The following is an 18,074-nucleotide window of genomic DNA, read 5'->3' on the forward strand; positions in this document are numbered from 1 at the left end:
CAAGTAACATAACATATGGGGTGACACGGATTTATGTTGAGAATAATACATTTAGTGACAGGCAGGTTTTAGTAAAAGGCGGCCACGCTCCGGGACTGCAGTGAATGTATATTTCATTCTAGTTATTCCACGTTGCTATGGTAAACACATCGTTGCCATGTAGCTACGGTAGCAGAGGTTAAATGATGACAAGATACAAAAAATGGTTTCATAAATAATGTATAAATAGGCAACAAGGACTTCAGCAAATAATGATTTTAGAAATAATTTAGAAATATGCAACAACCAAATGATTGTGGAGTCAACCTTCTGTGTAGCCTAGCTACATATTTTGGATCCAGCTTTATTCACCAGCACCTGTAAATAAATCCCACCATTTTGCACCTGAATTCTGCTTGATTTGAAGCTTCGCACCCGTCTGACAAGACAATAAGGTCCACTACCTTACCCACTCATTGAAGTAGCCTACAGGTAGGCCTACAGCAATACACTTGGTATATTATGTTGTATAAGGGAATTGTTGCTGGTTAGATCCCAGCCAGAGCCAAGTCTCCCAAAATTGATTATTATTTGCCATTTTGTCATATTGCTGTTTGAGTTGCCTACTTTATGTGTATCAGAAGATAAAGCTGATCTATGCAGGGTCGAGGGAGAGAATCAAGTAATAAGCCTACAGTTTATTAATATTATTCAATCCACTTTCAACTCATTCTTAAAGCCACAATGTGACTCTTTACTATTTCACATAATATGACTCCTCCCCATACACCTACATAGTGACAGTGCATTGATGTAAAGCCCTTCTTGTCCTCTACCAGGTCCTCTCTAAATTCGGATGGTCTATTTTGTGAGTTTCTTATCGTTACCTGAGAGCTGCAGCTGCTCTGACTCAGTGTGCTGGGGGGGAGGGGGGACGACTGTCCCGGTGCACCAATAGGAGATTGTCAAAAATACACTGAGCTCTCCAGTTAGCCCACACGCTTGTCTGTCATGAAGGATTAACGCTACCCTCCAAGAAGCAGCGGTGGACGCTGGCTGCAGTGAGGATATAGATACATTATTTGTCACGCAACAAAAATTGGTAAATCGCAGCTTATCGTCCTCAAACAGCTAAATCATTTATCTGCAGGAGGTGCGTTGGATGTATCCATGCTTTTGATTATTGAATTGGGACACTGGAATCCTTCCTTTTAGAGAACATTTAAAGGAGACGTGCAACTTAAAGGTGCACCGTTTTCCGATGGAATTTAATAACGTAAGACATAATGGAATAGTTTATTTTGACGATATATCATGTGCATAGTTTGTGAAACAGGAAACAGAATAGAGACGCATGCATTAAATGGCTTGCTGCTGCAAGGTGAAACCCTACAGAGGCAGGTATGTAAACAGTTAAACTCAGAGATGTACGTTACAGTACAGATACATTATTTAAAGGGGAAATTATATCTCTTTTATATGTGGTACTAACATATTTGTTTGCTTGTGACTTCATCTTCACTTTTTGGGACATTGTTGACACAGCTTGTAAAATGTTGATGGAATGCCTTTTAGGTGAGTTGTTGGTGCTTCAATAAAGATGATAGTTTGTTTTGCTGATGATGACGATGATGTGGATGAAGACTGCAACAATTGACTAGAACAGTGATGAAAAATGTTGTCTGTCTTTCTTGGTATCCATCAAATAGCATGCCATTTTTTGTTGGTCGGTTAGGATTACTTACATTTGAAAGGATGACCCCGCAAGATTAGTATTACATTTATATACAATACATCGTCAATAGATCCAATGTCCATTAGTGACATCTTTCAATGCTGTTAATTCACTTCGATACTGCCTGCTTTGCATGAGCCCACTGTGATTTGACCAGCAGCATAGTCGTGCATGTCCCACTCCCAATGCTACAGTATGTTCTGGTTTTAGGTACAGTACAATAAATATCAAAATGACCTGTGTTACACCAGATAAAGACAGTAATCCATTAATTTGCTGTAAGGGCATATGTAGGGTATACACTGAGTGTACAAAACATTAGGAACACATTCCTAATTTTGAGTTGTACCCCCCTTTGCCCTCACAATAGCCTCAATTCGTCAGGCATGAACTCTACAAGGTGTCAAAAGCGTTCCAAAGGGATGCTGGCCCATGTTGACTCCAATGCTTCCCACAGTTGTGTCAAGTTGGCTGGATGTCTTTTGGGTGATGGACCATTCTTGATGCACACTGGAAACTGTTGAGCGTGAAAAACCCAGCAGGGTTTCAGTTGTTGACACACTGAAACCCGTGCACCTGACACCTATTACCATACCCCTTTCAAAGGCACTTAAATATTTTGGCTTTCCCATTCATCCTCTGAATGGCAAACATACACAATCCATGTCTCAATTGTGTCAAGGCTTAAATATTCATCATTAGCATGTCTCTTCATGTCCCTTCATCTACACTGATTGGAGTGGATTTAACAAGTGACATCAATAAGGGATCATACTGCAGTTTTCACCTGCATTCACCTGGTCAGTCTCTATGTCTGGTAAAGAGCAGGTGTTCCTAATGTTTTGTACACTCAGTGTATATCTGATAAGGCAATTTATCTCCTAAACCACTGGTTCCCAACCTCTTACTGTACCACCAACTGAAATTTGCTCTGCCCGGAGTACCCCTGAAGTACCCGCTTGAGCATTTTACCAGTAAGCCTATGTTCTCATGAATCTTTTCAAGTATCCCCTCCAGGGGTCCTTTTTTAAAATGTATTTATTTTTATTTAACCTTTATGTATCTAGGCAAGTCAGTTAAGAACTAATTCTTATTTACAATGACGGCCTACCGGGGCAGAACAACATATTTTTACCTTGTCAGCTCGGGGATTCGATTCAGCAACCTTTCGGTTACTGGCCCAACGCTCTAACCACTAGGCTACCTGCCACCCCAAAAAAGTACCTAGTATCCCTGGTTGGGAACCACTGTCCTAAACCGCTCATCTGTGCAAATGCATAGCCTAAATGTAAGTGAAATACATCCCTATTCAATGTTATATTCAGAACTGCTGCAGTGGGGTGCATTAAATAATGAAACTAAGACCCATTACTCTCTATTGCCAAAGATCTTCTGTCTAAAACAGTCTGGCTGGTGTTGCTTATATGTCAAACGCGGAGACTTCTGTTGTGCTAAGCATTTCCACTGGTGCACCTGTTATTTTCAATAGAATAACAGACAAATAACAAAGCCTTAAAGGTTTTGTTATTTCTTTTTATGGTTTTGCTCTACCTTTATGTTGAATTCCCTCAGAACAGTATCAATGTTTACTCTGTAAACACTGGCCCTGAATGACTTTTAAAAAAAATACTTTGTATTGCTGGACCTTTTAATAGTAATATTAGGCTTCTTGCATTGGTGGTAGTTTAGAAAAAATCTGTCTAAAGATAAAATACAACTTTTCATTTTAAATGTAAAAAAAAAATAAACATTGATTGACAGCTGTTACATGCTTTATATTTTCTCAGGCAGATAAATGGCTGTTTGTCTCAATGAAAGCATATTTCTCTCTGACAGGAGTTCAATCAACCAGATGATGAACAGCTAGAGCTCTACAGACTCTTCCTCTGAAGTCCAACGCCAAACACACCAGCGTCTGGGGACAACAGTCCATTTTTATTAAAGTGCTTAAGCAATTAACATGGCGCCCATAATGGAGGGCAGGCATACAGTCCTGTGTCTCTACGAGCCCATCCGGGAACTGTGCAGTATCAGCCTTTATCAACCCAAGGGGAGGGCCCCAGGGTTTATGTACAAGAGCCACGCCCCTCTGTGGGCCCAGCCCTGTAATGACCAAGACCAGGGAGATGTAGATCCCATGGCAGCCAAAAGAAGAAGCCAGTCTTCTGAGTCCGCAGGCGAACTCCTCAACTGCTGCCAGGCAACAAATGAGGCTGTAGCTGAGCTCTGCTGGCTAGCCGCGGAGCACCACCAGTTGCTGGCTGATCTCCTATCTCTGTGTGGAGACTGCGCTGACAGAGTCAGGATGGGTAATCAGGATGGGAAGCTCCAGGATCACAGGGAGGGTTGTGGGAGCTTCTCAGGACAGGTCCTCAGCAGCAATGCTCAACATGCTCTCTCTATGTCTCTGGGGCACGATAGAGCCTCCTCACTGGGCAGGAAGCTGAAGAAGCTGGGGGGAAAGAAAGTAAACAGTGCAGAGGAGTTCCTGCACAGCAAGATGAAGAAGAAAGTAGGGATAGGGAGCACTGCAGTAGAGTCTTTATTTTTTCAGTCCTCGACTCAGACCCGGGATCAATCCAACCTCGTCCCAGTGGCGGAGGAGAAAATTATTCCTGGGACCCCAGCCTTTCTCCAATCTTCGGACACTCCAATGTCAGGCTCCTATGTCAGTGTGGCCAGCAACCCCATCCTCAGTATGGAGGAGCACTTCCATATCGCTAGAGAGGGCTGGGACTTCATGGAGGAAGACTCTCGTGCCTCTGAGTCAGACCTGGACTTCTGCAACAACATGTCTGAGTACGACAGTGAACTCTGCTTGGGCTACGAAGCTTCGTCCTGTAGTTTATTGGAAGACGTGCAGGATCATGTTCAACTAGAGCATATGATGAGCGGGAACAACATTCGTCCCATGAGGTCTGAGGACAAGTCAGCCCACCAGCTGTATGATGAGGTCAACAGGAGGGACACGGGGGTTAGGGTGGTTGCCAAGGGGCAGGAGATGGAGGGCACAGTGCAACATGTTGGCCATATTAGCCCAGACTGGTCCAAAGAGTTCTATCCAGAGACTGAATCAGATGTACCTCAGCCGGGGATGAGCAGCTGTCAGCAGGGGTATGGGGAGTGGAGGAGTCTAAACAGGGACATTAAAGATACGGGAGGTACCAAACCTTCAGAGGGGCTGCAGCTGCATCTCTCACTTCCTGTTGAGGCCTCCTCTATCAAATTCCACAGGAAAAGCCCCTCTTCACCCTCTCTGTGTGGGGTGTTCAACACCTCCTACCCTGCCACCAACAGTCTGCAGAGCATGTCCCCAGTGCTGTCCCCCCTATCGCACAAGCTCCCCAGCCCCAAACTCAACCACCGCATCCTGCTCCTCTCTGACGTTGACATTGGCCAGGGGACGGACAGTGACAGCCCCATGACTGGATCCGAAGAGAAGCCCAAAGTCACCACAGAGGTCATAGATAAGAATGGCAACAAGCGGACCATCACACGGCTGGACCTGAACCTCAGCAGACTACCAGGGACTTCCAAATGGAATTTAAATGGCCTATCTACGGCAACAGGTGAGTTAGTGTTATTAACAATCAAAAGCACTCTGTGCACCGCTTGCATTCTTTCCTGTAATGTCCCCCCGTCTTGACACTAAGGTTGACATCAATGCTTTTCACTCCTTTGTGGGACATGCCTCTCAGAATTTGTCCTTAATCAGGCATCAATACAACACTGGAATGCAATGGCTGTTATGTTAACTTAGCTGTAAGAGAGATGACATATTGATTGACGTTTAGAATATAGCACCTGAGCACTATAGCTACATTTTTTACCCAGTCCATTCAGCCTGGAGATGTTTTGGAAATGCTTGGTTACTGCAGTGTGGTAGCTGTCAAACAACAAACTATAGTTTTCCCCACTGATTGAAGCTATTTTCTCTCTGTAGTTCCCTCCTCTAGGTGAGAGACAGAGTAAAGCATGTCCCAGTGCTAGCTGATGCACAGTCATCATTTGCCAATCTGTTTAAATTAAAATGGTTTCTGATCATCCTGTTTTGGTTGTGACTGGCCTGATATGCTTGCTTTGCCCTTGGCATGTGACTCCGTATTAAAAGCTACCCAACATACAGAGAGAGAGAGAGCAGAGCCTGAGACTGATTTAATTTCTAACCCATGCTGATGAGACACTCTTAACGGTTTCAGCACCGGGCAGGGAAGGAGGGGCTGTGATGGGGTCCCAGATCAAAGGCTCTGGTTTGACATGCAGTTTAAACCCACTACCGCTCTCACGAAAACAATGTTAACTGAAGCATTGCCAATTTGTCCTCTCGGTGCTCTGCACCTCCTCCTAAACCACTGCCCACTGAGTTCACAGACTGCCAGGTGTCAAAGACAGCCTCAATAGGCACACGGGTTACAGAACAAAAGGATTAGGATTTTGGGATTTAGTTTAAGAAGCAGAAGTGCTGCAGAACTTCCCGAATGGCCTGACGGCCTCTTAATCTGAAATTAATAAACTGCAGTATCTCCATGGTTACATCGACAGCATAAATGTGATACAAAGTATAGCTCCCCTGTATCCTCTTTCTAAATGCATGTAGAAGTGTCACAAGCCTCGGTCATTGAAAAATGTAACATTGACTGTCAGCCATTGTACCCCAAATGCCTTGCCCCTACAGCAAAGAGTAACCTGCTTTTACGTTGTGTCGGCAGGTTGTCTGGTACCTCCCAACCTTTGATCAGTGTAAGAGTGCTGTAGCGTGGCTTAGTGTTTGGGTACATCCCATCAGTCCAAATTGGTAAAGGAAGATACAAAGGTCATGAAGCAAGTTTATTGTATCAATGTTTGCCTGGTGCTTCCATTAGACAGGTACCTGTAATTACATTGTAACTACATTGATGACGTCTACCCAGGGGTGAAAGTAAGGCAGTACGGTCCGGTACAGCGTCCCAGCAAAATAAATAGTTGGGTTACGCGTACCGGTAAAACAAGAAAACTGTACGCTGTTACACCATTATCTATCAATACTGCAGAGGCAAGACAAATGGAGTTGAAAACGAGTAGGATAGCAGCCTACGCTGCAAAATGCGATGTGGTAGCATGGCCGAAACCGACAGGAGCGCAGACAGCAGTGGACACATACATTCTGGCCTATTGACATTTGCCAAATGTCATTACACTTTTTGATGTTTGGTGTAACAGATGTATCCTTCCATTCACCACTGTTTGGAAGGTGGAAATATGTTGTGAGTGGATGAACATGCGCTGGTTTCCTAGTAAAGGAGCTGTTTGAAGTGATTGTTTGTGAATCAGATGAAAACATAATGACTGGTTGTGTTTATGCAACAATATAAGTTAATGCATTTTAAAAGTTAAATGACAAATCTTTATGAATTAATAGGGATTCTATACGTGGTTCTATGATTAGGCCCATACATTGTTTAGGTGCGTGCACAAATAGAAGGTTCCGTACCGGGAAGAAAGTAAATCTACGTTCACCACTGCATCTACTCACCAATGTAGCTGATACTCTCTCTCTTTTCAACAGCTATTGCCCACAGTTTGCTTTTTCACTGTCCACGTACTTTGTTTATAGACTGTGAATAATGAACCTTTCTTAGTCTGTGATTTTGGACCAGTAAGTAAACATTGTGACTCCTATCCGGTCAGGATTCCTCTACAATGCTGAGGAACTATAAGGGACACAGGCTTGACAGCCAATGTTCAGCCTAGTAAAGTCATGGCTGGAGGAAGGCTGGGTATGCAGGCGGATAGAGAGTGTTACTCATGTGGGAATAATCTGAATCAATTCTCATCGTGGTAATGTCCCCCCATCCACCCATTCATACACACACACCACATACACACCATTTCCTGCAGAGCCGGCTTAAGTCTTCTCCGCTTCCATTTTTCATTCATCTTCTGAACCTAGATCGCCAGGCTTCCCAGAATGCAAGACTACCGTGACTAGATTCAAACAGAAAATCATATTTTATTTTAAAGGTCAACATGGGCTTCTACCTTTAAATGATAAGAGAAATATGATTCAAAGCAGTATAATTATTTGCCCCTGTTAGCCTGTCTGTGGCACTGTGTGCTTTTCAGGCTGTTGTGGCTCATGATTAATCAATACGAGTTCTATAAATAACTATTCTTGGCCTGAGTGAACAGGATACAGTTTCATCTGCAGGCATATAACATGAATACTGGCCGTTATTGAATTGCATGAACAGTGTCTGTATGTATAGTATAGTGTCTGTATGTATAGTTAGTAACATGATATTTCTCCATGCTGCATATTGTCCCCTCTAAATCTCCCCTTTGATAGAAATCTGAAAACAGTCTCACTGTTCATTTGGAAGGACCTCAGTGGGTTCTGAGCCATCCTTTCTCCACGTTCAATAATTCATTACACTTGAAATGTTAACAAGGACAAATGGACAACAGAGGGGCTAGAATTTATTTATTTATTTATTTTTTATTTTACCTTTATTTAGCCAGGCAAGTCAGTTAAGAACAAATTCTTATTTTCAATGACGGCCTGGGAACAGTGGGTTAACTGCCTGTTCAGGGGCAGAACGACAGATTTGTACCTTGTCAGCTCGGGGGTTTGAACTCGCAACCTTCCGGTTACTAGTCCAACGCTCTAACCACTAGGCTACCCTGCCGCCCCCTACTATGTAGGTCAGAATAAAGGCTGCTCTTCATGGTTGGTCCTGCCAATAATATTCTCATTTAAATACGATCTCTTTCATCTCTGTTGTCTGTGTGAGGTTCAGCTATCAATGTTTAATTGGTCAAAGGAAGCTGTACGGGAGAGTGTATAAAATATATGTAACATTTAGAAACCTATTGTCCTCTGCAAGGCAGTTAACCCACTGTTCCCCGGGCGCCCGAAGACGTGGATGTCGATTAAGGCAGCCCTCCGCACCTCTCTGATTCAGAGGGTTAAATGCAGAAGACACATTTCAGTTGAATGAATTCAGTTGTACAACTGATTAGGTATCACCTTTCCCCTTCCCCTTCTATACTAACACAAATATAAACGCAACATACAACAATTTACAGTTCATATAAAGTTACAGTTCATATAAGGAAATCAGTCAATTTAAATGTATTAATTAGTCCCTAATCTATGGATTTCACATGACTGGGCAGGGGCCCAGCATTGGAGGGCTTGGGAGGGCATAGGCCCACCCACTTGTGAGCAAGGCCTACCCACTGGGGACCCAGGCCCAGCCAATCAGATTTAATTTTCCCCCACAAAGGGCTTTAATACAGGCAGAAATACTCCTCAGTTTCATCAGCTGTCCGGGTGGCTGGTCTCAGACAACCCGGCCATGAAGAAGCCAGATGTGGAGGTCCAGGGCTGGCGTGGTTGGACGTACTGCCAAATTCTCTAACGACGTTGGAGGCAGCTTATGGTAAAGAAATTAACATTAAATTATCTGGCAACAGCTCTGGTAGACATTCCTGCAGTCAGCATGCCAGTTGCACATTCCCCCAAAACTTGAGACATCTGTGGCATTGTGTTGTGTGACAAAACTGCATATTTTAGAGTGGCCTTTTATTGTCCCCAGCACAAGGTGCACCTTTGTAATGATCAGGTGGATGGATTATCTTGGCAAGGAGACATGCTCATTAACAGGGATGTAAACAAATTTGTTAACAGAGAAATACACTTTTGTGAGTAGGAACATTTCTTGGATAATTTATTTCACCTCATGAAACATGGGACCAACACTACATGTTGCGTTTATATTTTTGTTCAGTATAAATGCTCTGCGCCCGCTATGTTTTAGACCTAAAGTCTGTTTATGGATGTACAATAGGGAATATATAACAATCACGTTATATTAGAGATTTCTGCTCGGATTATCTATGCTATGTTCATTGTCATTGCAATTACTCTGCTCTAAGCAGGAGAGCAAATGTAAATCCCATTTTTAAATTACTTTCTTAAAGGATTTTCACTCCCTCCCACTGTCTATAGCAGTGCTGGTGCTAGACAGGAGATGAGTGATGATGAATCTGTGACCATCACATCATGCTACATTATAGCTCTCCCCTTCAGGGCACGAGAGAGAGAGAGAGAATCTCCATTCTCAGCTACTGTATGTCCACCCTGCCTCTGTAGACCAGGCCTCAGACAACCAACCAATGGCCCACAGAGAGCAGCGGGAGCAGGGTTAAACCATGCAGGACAGACAGGAAATGAAGATGTATAAAGCCTGCCTCCAGCACAGAGATGATGGTGTTTCAAGTTAACCGAGCACATGGGCAGTCTTTAAATTGGAATAATGAGTTTATAGATGTTTGTATAGTATGGTAGGAGAGGGCACTGGACACCACTTTGAGGGTTAGTTGCTGTGGGTGAGAGGGAGGGAGAGAGAGAAGAGTGCACTGTTGATAATGTATGGCTTCAGCCTGTTCGATGGAGTGCATTAAGAAGAGGGTTGTTCCTGCTCACCTTGAGATTGTTGAGTGGTGAATTGCGTATTATCTCCAGTCATCAATCACCACTGACACCTCCAGGCACTCCACAATCAGCCAGAAGTTGCCTTCTCAGCACCATGTGACCTAACTAACACAGGCCCTGTTCCATTAGTCCTGCGCTGTCCCTACCCCACCTAGCCCAGTGCTCTCTTTTTCAGATTCAGTGTTTAATAGTCACATGTAAAGGGTTGCAGGTGTGATTGCAGGGCTTCGAGCGCCAACATGCAGGACTAAGTGAAATAAAATAAGGAAAATGGTTAAAAAAAAAAAATGAAAAAATATAAAACTTGAAAAAAAATACAATATTCTTTCTCACTGTCTGTTTGACAGCTGCTCAGTTCACAATCTCTGATTTATACACAGTCACATCACAGCCCTGTCAATGAACACCTACAGGACCACAGCATTCCCTGTCTGTCTGCCTGCCTGCCTGCCTGGCCTTGACTGAAGGAGGTGTGTAAACAGGAGTTATTATAAGTCTTATAAGTCAGAGTAGCAACTAGTAAAGTAGCAGGAGAAGAACAGTAGCACTATCCAGTAGGAATGAGTTTGGCAAGATGATAATGTTGTCTTAGGTTCAGTCCACTCTATAGCCTGGGAAAGGGTGTTATCAGATCCTATGTCATCAATGAAAAAGAGAAGTGTGTTTCTGGCTCTGTGTTCAGTGAACTACAGGCATCGATTCAGCCTACCTTGGCTTCTGTTTAAGAGAAGTTGGAGATTAAATAACAATTAGAGCAGAGTTTTCCCCAGTGCCAGTGAACTTTGCTTCACCCAGCATAGTTAGTGTGCGTGTGCGTGCGTGTGTGTGTGTGTGTGTGTGTGTGTGTGTGTGTGTAATCAAGCAACTGCCAAGTGTTCTCAGAGCACACGCTAATACATGTATTACCTAATGCAGCAGAGTGCTTTCTAAATCAGATTCTAGTCAACACTTTATGAGTTTAACTTTCTATTATTATAGTGGAATGGAGGCTCACTCTCATTTAATTGTTTGAGTGTATTATTTTTCAGTGCACCCGTATTGTGTTTTTCGATATGTGTAATAAACAAAAGTTGAATAGATTGAAGTCTATAATATGTTTTGGCACACATATCATTTCAGAAGAAGACACGAGATCCCCTGATGACGGTGTTAATTAATTGTGCACCTTTGTATTTAGGGTGGTCTTTCTGCTCAGAGCCAGTCAGAGCTGCACTGCACTGACTGTGTTGACAGGGACAACAAAGCCTCTCTACCTATTCCTGTCCAGATGGTGGCAGCGTGGCCCTCTTAATGCCGTTTTAACACTGCTGCCTGTGTCCTCAGCTCAGAATATGCCGTGTAGTCACAGCTATAAATGTGGACAAACTAGCCTCAAAAGCTCAATTATCAGTAAATGTTTAATATAGGGATGAAAAGATGGAAGAGTGCTATTCTCTACTCAATACGTTTTAGTTACAAACGATTTGGTGGGATTCTGTTTGATTAGAGGAACAACTTGATGCGATTCGGTTCGATACGATTCGATTTGTTGCATTAACATATTCATTTTCCATTCTAACATCTGCTGCTGATGGAGGTCATCAGCTGGCCCTCTGACCTGGATTCTCTAAAATGACTTATACAGTTGAAGTCGGAAGTTTACATACGCCTTAGCCAAATACATTTAAACTCAGTTTTTCACAAAACCTGACATTTAATCCTAGTAAAAATTCCCTGTCTTAAGTCAGTTAGGATCACACCTTTATTTTAAGAATGTGAAATGTCAGAATAATAGTAGAGTGATTTATTTCAGTTTTATTTATTTCATCACATACCCTCTGGGTCAGAAGTTTACATACACTCAATTAGTATTTAGTAGCATCGACTTTAAATTGTTTAACTTGGGTCAATCGTGTCGGGTAGCCTTCCACAAGCTTCCCACAATATGTTGGGTGAATTTTGGCCCATTCCTCCAGACAGAGCTGGTGTAACTGAGTCAGGTGTGTAGGCCTCCTTGCTCGCACACATGTTTTCAGTTCTGCCAACACATTTTCTATAGGATTGAGGTCAGAGCTTTGTGATGGCCACTCCAACACCTTGACTGTGTTGTCCTTAAGCCATTTTGCCACAACTTTGGAAGTATGCTTGGGGTCATTGTCCATTTGGAAGACCCATTTGCGATCAAACTTTAACTTGATGTCTTGAGATGTTGCTTCATTATATCCACATAATTATCCTGCCTCATGATGCCATCTATTTTGTGAAGTGCACCAGTCCATCCTGCAGCAAAGCACCCCCACAACATGATGCTGCCACCCCTGTGTTTCACAATTGGGATGGTGTTCTTCGGCTTGCAAGCCTCCCCCTTTTTCATCCAAACATAACGATAGTCATTATGACTAAACAGTTCCATTTTTGTTTCATCAGACCAGAGGACATTTCTCCAAAAAGTACAATCTTTGTCCCCATGTGCAGTTGCTGTTTTGGAGCAGTGGCCTCTTCCTTGCTGAGTGGCCTTTCAGGTTATGTCAATATAGGACTCGTTTTACTGTGGATATAGATATTTTTGTACCCATTTCCTCCAGCATCTTCACAAGGTCCTTTGCAGTTGTTCTGGGATTGTTCTGGGATTGATTTGTACTTTTCGCACCAAAGTACGTTCACCTCCAGGAGACAGAATGCGTCTCCTTCCTGAGCGGTAGGACGGCTGCGTGGTCCCATGGTGTTTATACTTACGTACTTGTCATGGTCGTTGAAATGAGCGGACCAAGGCACAGCGTGCGTAGAGTTCCACATATTTTAATAAATCGAAACTCACCAAACAAAAACAAGCACAAACAAAACGTGACGTTCTGGGCTGCTCACAGGCAGCTACACAAAAACAAGATCCCACAACTGAAGGTGGAAAAAAGGCTGCCTAAGTATGATCCCCAATCAGAGACAACAATAGACAGCTGCCTCTGATTGGGAACCATACAAAGCCATAAAAAGAAATAGAAAAACTAGAATGCCCACCCAAATCACACCCTGACCTTACCAAATAGAGAAATAAAAAGTCTCTCTAAGGTCAGGGCGTGACAGTACTATTGTTTGTACAGATGAACGTGGTACCTTCAGGCGTTTGGAAACTGCTCCCAAGGATGAACCAGACTTGTGGAGGTCTACAATTTTTTTTCTGAGTTCTTGGCTGATTTCTTTAGATTTTTCCATGATGTCAAGCAAAGAGGCACTGGGTTTGAAGGTATGCCTTGAAATACATCCACAGGTACACCTCCAATTGACTCAAATTATGTCAATTAGCCTATCAGAAGCTTCTAAAGCAATGACATAATTTTCTGGAATTTTCCAAGCTGTTTAAAGGCACAGTCAACTTAGTGTATGTTAACTTCTGACCCCCTGGAATTGTGAGACTGTGAATTATAGAAATAATCTGTCTGTAAACAATTGTTCGAAAAATGTCTTGTGTCATGCACACAGTAGATGTCCTAACCGAGTTGCCAAAACTATAGTTTGTTAACAAGAAATTTGTGGAGTGGTTGACAAAATAGTTTTAATGACTCCAACCTAAGGGTATGTAAACTTCCAACTTCAACTGTAAGTCTATGGCTATTGGCTCAGCGCCTGATCTGCGCCATGAGGTAAACTGAGCCCCCCACTGAAATCACCATCACCCGCTAATTAATTTGTCATTTTTGCACATTAAAAATGTTAGAGATAGTAAAATGTCAATATTTATCTTACAAATGTGCGACGACGCAACAGTGGTATGCCTGATCCTCAAAAGATCCTCAAAAGGTTTTACAGCTGCACCATCGAGAGCACCCTGACAGGTTTATCCCGTCTGTCTCCTGAGGGGGAATAGGTTTTGTCGTGCCCTTTTCACGACTGTCTTTGTGTGCTTGGACCATGTTAGTTTGTTGGTGATGTGGACACCAAGGAACTTGAAGCTCTCAACCTGCTCCACTAGAGCCCCGTCTACCTCAGGCGAGCAAAACCTTGAGACTTCCTTAGATATCGTGCACCAGCTGTTGTTTACATATATGCATAGGCCCCAGCCCCGTGTCTTACCAGAGGCTGCTGTTCTATCCTGCCGATAGAGTGTATAACCCGCCAGCTGTATGTTCTTAATGTCGTCTTTCAGCCACGACTCGGTGAAACATAAGATATTAAAGTTTTTAATGTCCCGTTTGTTGGATATACGTGCTTTCAGTTCGTCCCATTTATTTTCCAGCATTTGAACGCTAGCTAGCAGGACAGAAGGCAAAGGCAGATTAGCCACTTGTCGCCTGATCCTCACAAGGCATCCTGATATTTTTCTGCAAAATCTCAGTTTCCTTCTCCAGCAAATGACGGGGATCAGGGCCTGGTTGGGTGTCTGTATTATATCCCTCCCATCCGTCTCATTGAAGATAAACTCTTTGTCTAATCTGAGGTGAATAATCACAGTCCAAATGTCCAGAAGTTATTTTCGGTCATAAGAGACATTATGTACAAAACAAGATAAGAACAACACGAAAAAACAAACAAAATAGCATTGTTGGTTAAGAGCCGATAAGAGGATCAGCACTCCCCTCCTACGCCATAATGTGCCAACTTTAAAGTTTGGTGGAGGAAGGGTAATGGTCTGCGGCTGTATTTCATGGCCCTTTAGTTCCAGTGAAGGGAAATTTTAAGGCTACAGCATACAATGACATTCTAGATGATTCTGTGCTTCAAACATTGTGGTAACACTTTGTGGAAGGCACTTTCCTGTTTCAGCATGACAATGCTCCCATGCACAAAGCGAGGTCCATACAGAAGTGGTTTGTTGAGATTGGTGTGGAAAAACTTGACTGGCCTGCACAGAGCCTGACCTCAACCCCATCGAACACCTTTGGAATGAATTGGAACGCCGATTGCGAGTCAGGCATAATCGCCCCCAACATCAGTGCCCGACTTTACTAATGCTCTTGTGGCTGAATGGAAGTAAGTCCGCGCAGCAATGTTCCAACATCTAGTGGAAAGCCTTCCCAGAAGAGTGGAGGCTGTTATAGCAGTTAAAGGGGTACCAACTTCATATTAATGCCCATGGTTTTGGAATGAGATGTTCGACGAGCAGGTGTCCACATACCTATGGTCATGTACTCTAGTTGTAAAATTACACCTCATTGTTTGTTCCTTTCGTGCCCTTTTTTTATGCAAATTGAGGTTTGCTTTTTAGTTAATACTGCTGGAAAGCCTACTAGCTTTATGAGCTTCATCTATTGTTTGATGTGTGACCCACATGTTATATGCTACAGTAAATAGCCACTGCCAATTTAGCCAACCACACCACATGTTTTTGCATCCCACTTTGACATTCATTTTGTTATATTGTTCCTGTTTTGCATAGCTTAATCACGTATGCATATTGCTATTGATTTGTTTAATAATTGTATATTTTTATATTACAATGTATTAATATTATAGCATTAGATAACCTAATTGTGCATTCATGTACTATCATTATTGCTTGTTATTATTTGCTATTTATTTGTCTCCCTGCAGACATACTACGTTACCTACCGGCTGGACAGTCCTAACCAAAGCTAATCAAGACAAGAATTAGACAAATTCCAACTGAACTGTCAACAATCTAACTCAACTGTACTGTGATTCAATCCATCTGAACAACCTTACATGTAATGTACTATCATCTAAATATAAAGTCTCAGGTCATAGACATTAGCATAATGGATGAGCTGTAGATTACATTGAGCCATGGGCTGAAGTTTTGTACAAGTGCTACCGGCAACATTAGTAGTCAATGTCTGTGTTTTGTTTCCATGAATGTGAAATAAAATGCGATATTTCTTTTAAAATGTATAATTAAAATGATACATTTATTTATTATATATATATTTTGTTAATTTCACCTTTAATTAACCAGGTAGGCTAGTTGAGGACAAACAAACAAACATACAGTGAATAATACAGTAGAAAAAGTCTATATACAGTATGTGCAAATGAAGTAAGATAAGGGAGGTAAAGGCAATAAATAGGCCATGAGGGTGAAGTAATTACAATATAGCAATTAAACACTGGAATGGTAGATGTGCAGAAGATGAATGTGCAAGTAGAGATACAGGGGTACAAAGGAGCAAGATAAATAAATAAATACAGTATGGGGAAGAGGTAGTTTGATGGGCTATGTACAGGTGCAGTGATCTGTGAGCTGCTCTGACAGTTGGTGCTTAAAGCTAGTGAAGGAGATATGAGTCTCCAGCTTCAGTGATTTTTGCAGTTCGTTCCAGTCATCGGCAGCAGCAAACTGGAAGGAAAGGCAGCCAAAGGAAGAATTGGCTTTGGGGATGACCAGTGAGATATACCTGCTGGAGCGCGTGCTACGGGTGGGTGCTGCTTTGGTGACCAGTGAGCTGAGATAAGGCAGTGCTTCAACTATCAGAGACTTGTAGATGACCTGGAGCCAGTGAAATACCTTACAAATCTTTAAACTGTCTTACTTTATCAATACACAAATGATTGTTGTTTTGTCTTGTGATAATTTGCAATGAAAATATAAAGCATTTGAGGCTTCAAAATCATGTCTTGAAAATGTTGTACTCAATAATTATTATCCTGAACAAACGTATTAATTTGTATTTTCACAGAAGTATATTTTCTCGTGTCCTTTATTCAAGCATACTTTATTCAAGCGTACATTTGAACTTTTGGAATGACCAATGAGGAGTTTATAAACACCATATAAGAGCCAGGAATATACAATAAGAGGAGGGACTCCCATTTACAGTATTAGGATTTGAAACACCATCATAGTGTTTAGGAGCTTTATAGAGTGGAAACAACACCAAAAGAGAAGGGATCTAATAGTGTGTGAGAGTTGAGCATCTTATGCAGCATAGATACAGTGCCTTGCAAAAGTAATTATTCCCCTTGGAGTTTTTCCTATTTTGTTGCATTACGACCTGTAATTTAAATGGATTTTTATTTGGATTTCCTGTAATGGACATACACAAAATAGTTCAAATTGGTGAAGTGAAATGAAAAAAATAACTTGTTTCAAAAAATGTACAAAGATTTAAAAAGGAAAAGTGGTGCGTGTATTCACCCCCTTTACTATGAAGCCCCTAAATAATATCTGGTGCAACCAATTACCTTCAGAAGTCACATCATTCGTTTTTAAAAAGTCCACCTGTGCGCAATCTAAGTGTCACATGATCTGTCACATGATCTCAGTATATATACACCTGTTCTGAAAGGCTCCAGAATCTGCAACACCACTAAGCAAAGGGCGCCATGAAGACCAAGGAGCTCTCCAAACAGGTCAGGGTCAAAGTTGTGGAGAAGTACAGATCAGGGTTGGGTTATAAAAAAATATCAGAACATCCCATGGAGCACCATTAAATCCATTATTAAAAAAATGGAAAGAATATAGCACCACAACAAACCTGCCAAGAGAGGGCCGCCCACCAAAACTCACGGACCAGGCAAGGAGGGCATTAATCAGAGAGGCAACAAAGAGACCAAAGATAACCCTGAAGGAGCTGCAAAGCTCCACAGCAGAGATTGGCTTATCTGTCCATAGGACCACTTAAAGCCGTACACTCTTCATAGCTGGGCTTTACGGAAGAGTGGCCAGAAAAAACTATTGCTTAAACAAAAAAATAAGAAACATGTTTGTTGTTCACCAAAAGGCATGTGGGAGACTCCCAAAACATATGGAAGAAGGTACTCTGGTCAAATGAGACAATGAGAAAATGCTATGTCTGGCGCAAACCCAACACCTCCTATCGTCCCAAGAACATCATCCCCACAGTGAAGCGTGGTGGTGGCAGCATCATGCTGTGGGGATGTTTTTCATCGGCAGGGACTGGGAAACTGGTCAGAATTGAAGGAATGATGGATGAAGCTAAATACAGGGACATT

At 42.3% G+C, this 18,074-nt stretch overlaps 1 protein-coding gene across 1 annotated transcript in view; it reads left to right on the forward strand.

The window, feature by feature from the left end:
* The first annotated feature begins 991 nt into the window (after positions 1-991).
* LOC139375250 (formin-like) overlaps positions 992-18,074 on the forward strand; it is an 83,369-nt gene continuing 66,286 nt past the window's right edge. Inside the window, exons 1-2 of the mRNA XM_071116861.1 lie at positions 992-1,081; positions 3,551-5,283. Of these exons, the coding sequence (XP_070972962.1) occupies positions 3,675-5,283 (1,609 nt within the window). The 5' untranslated portion in view covers positions 992-1,081; positions 3,551-3,674. The remainder of the gene's footprint in view (positions 1,082-3,550; positions 5,284-18,074) is intronic.

This window comes from Oncorhynchus clarkii, chromosome 19 (genome assembly GCF_045791955.1).
Source record: "Oncorhynchus clarkii lewisi isolate Uvic-CL-2024 chromosome 19, UVic_Ocla_1.0, whole genome shotgun sequence".
Taxonomy (NCBI): domain Eukaryota; kingdom Metazoa; phylum Chordata; class Actinopteri; order Salmoniformes; family Salmonidae; genus Oncorhynchus; species Oncorhynchus clarkii.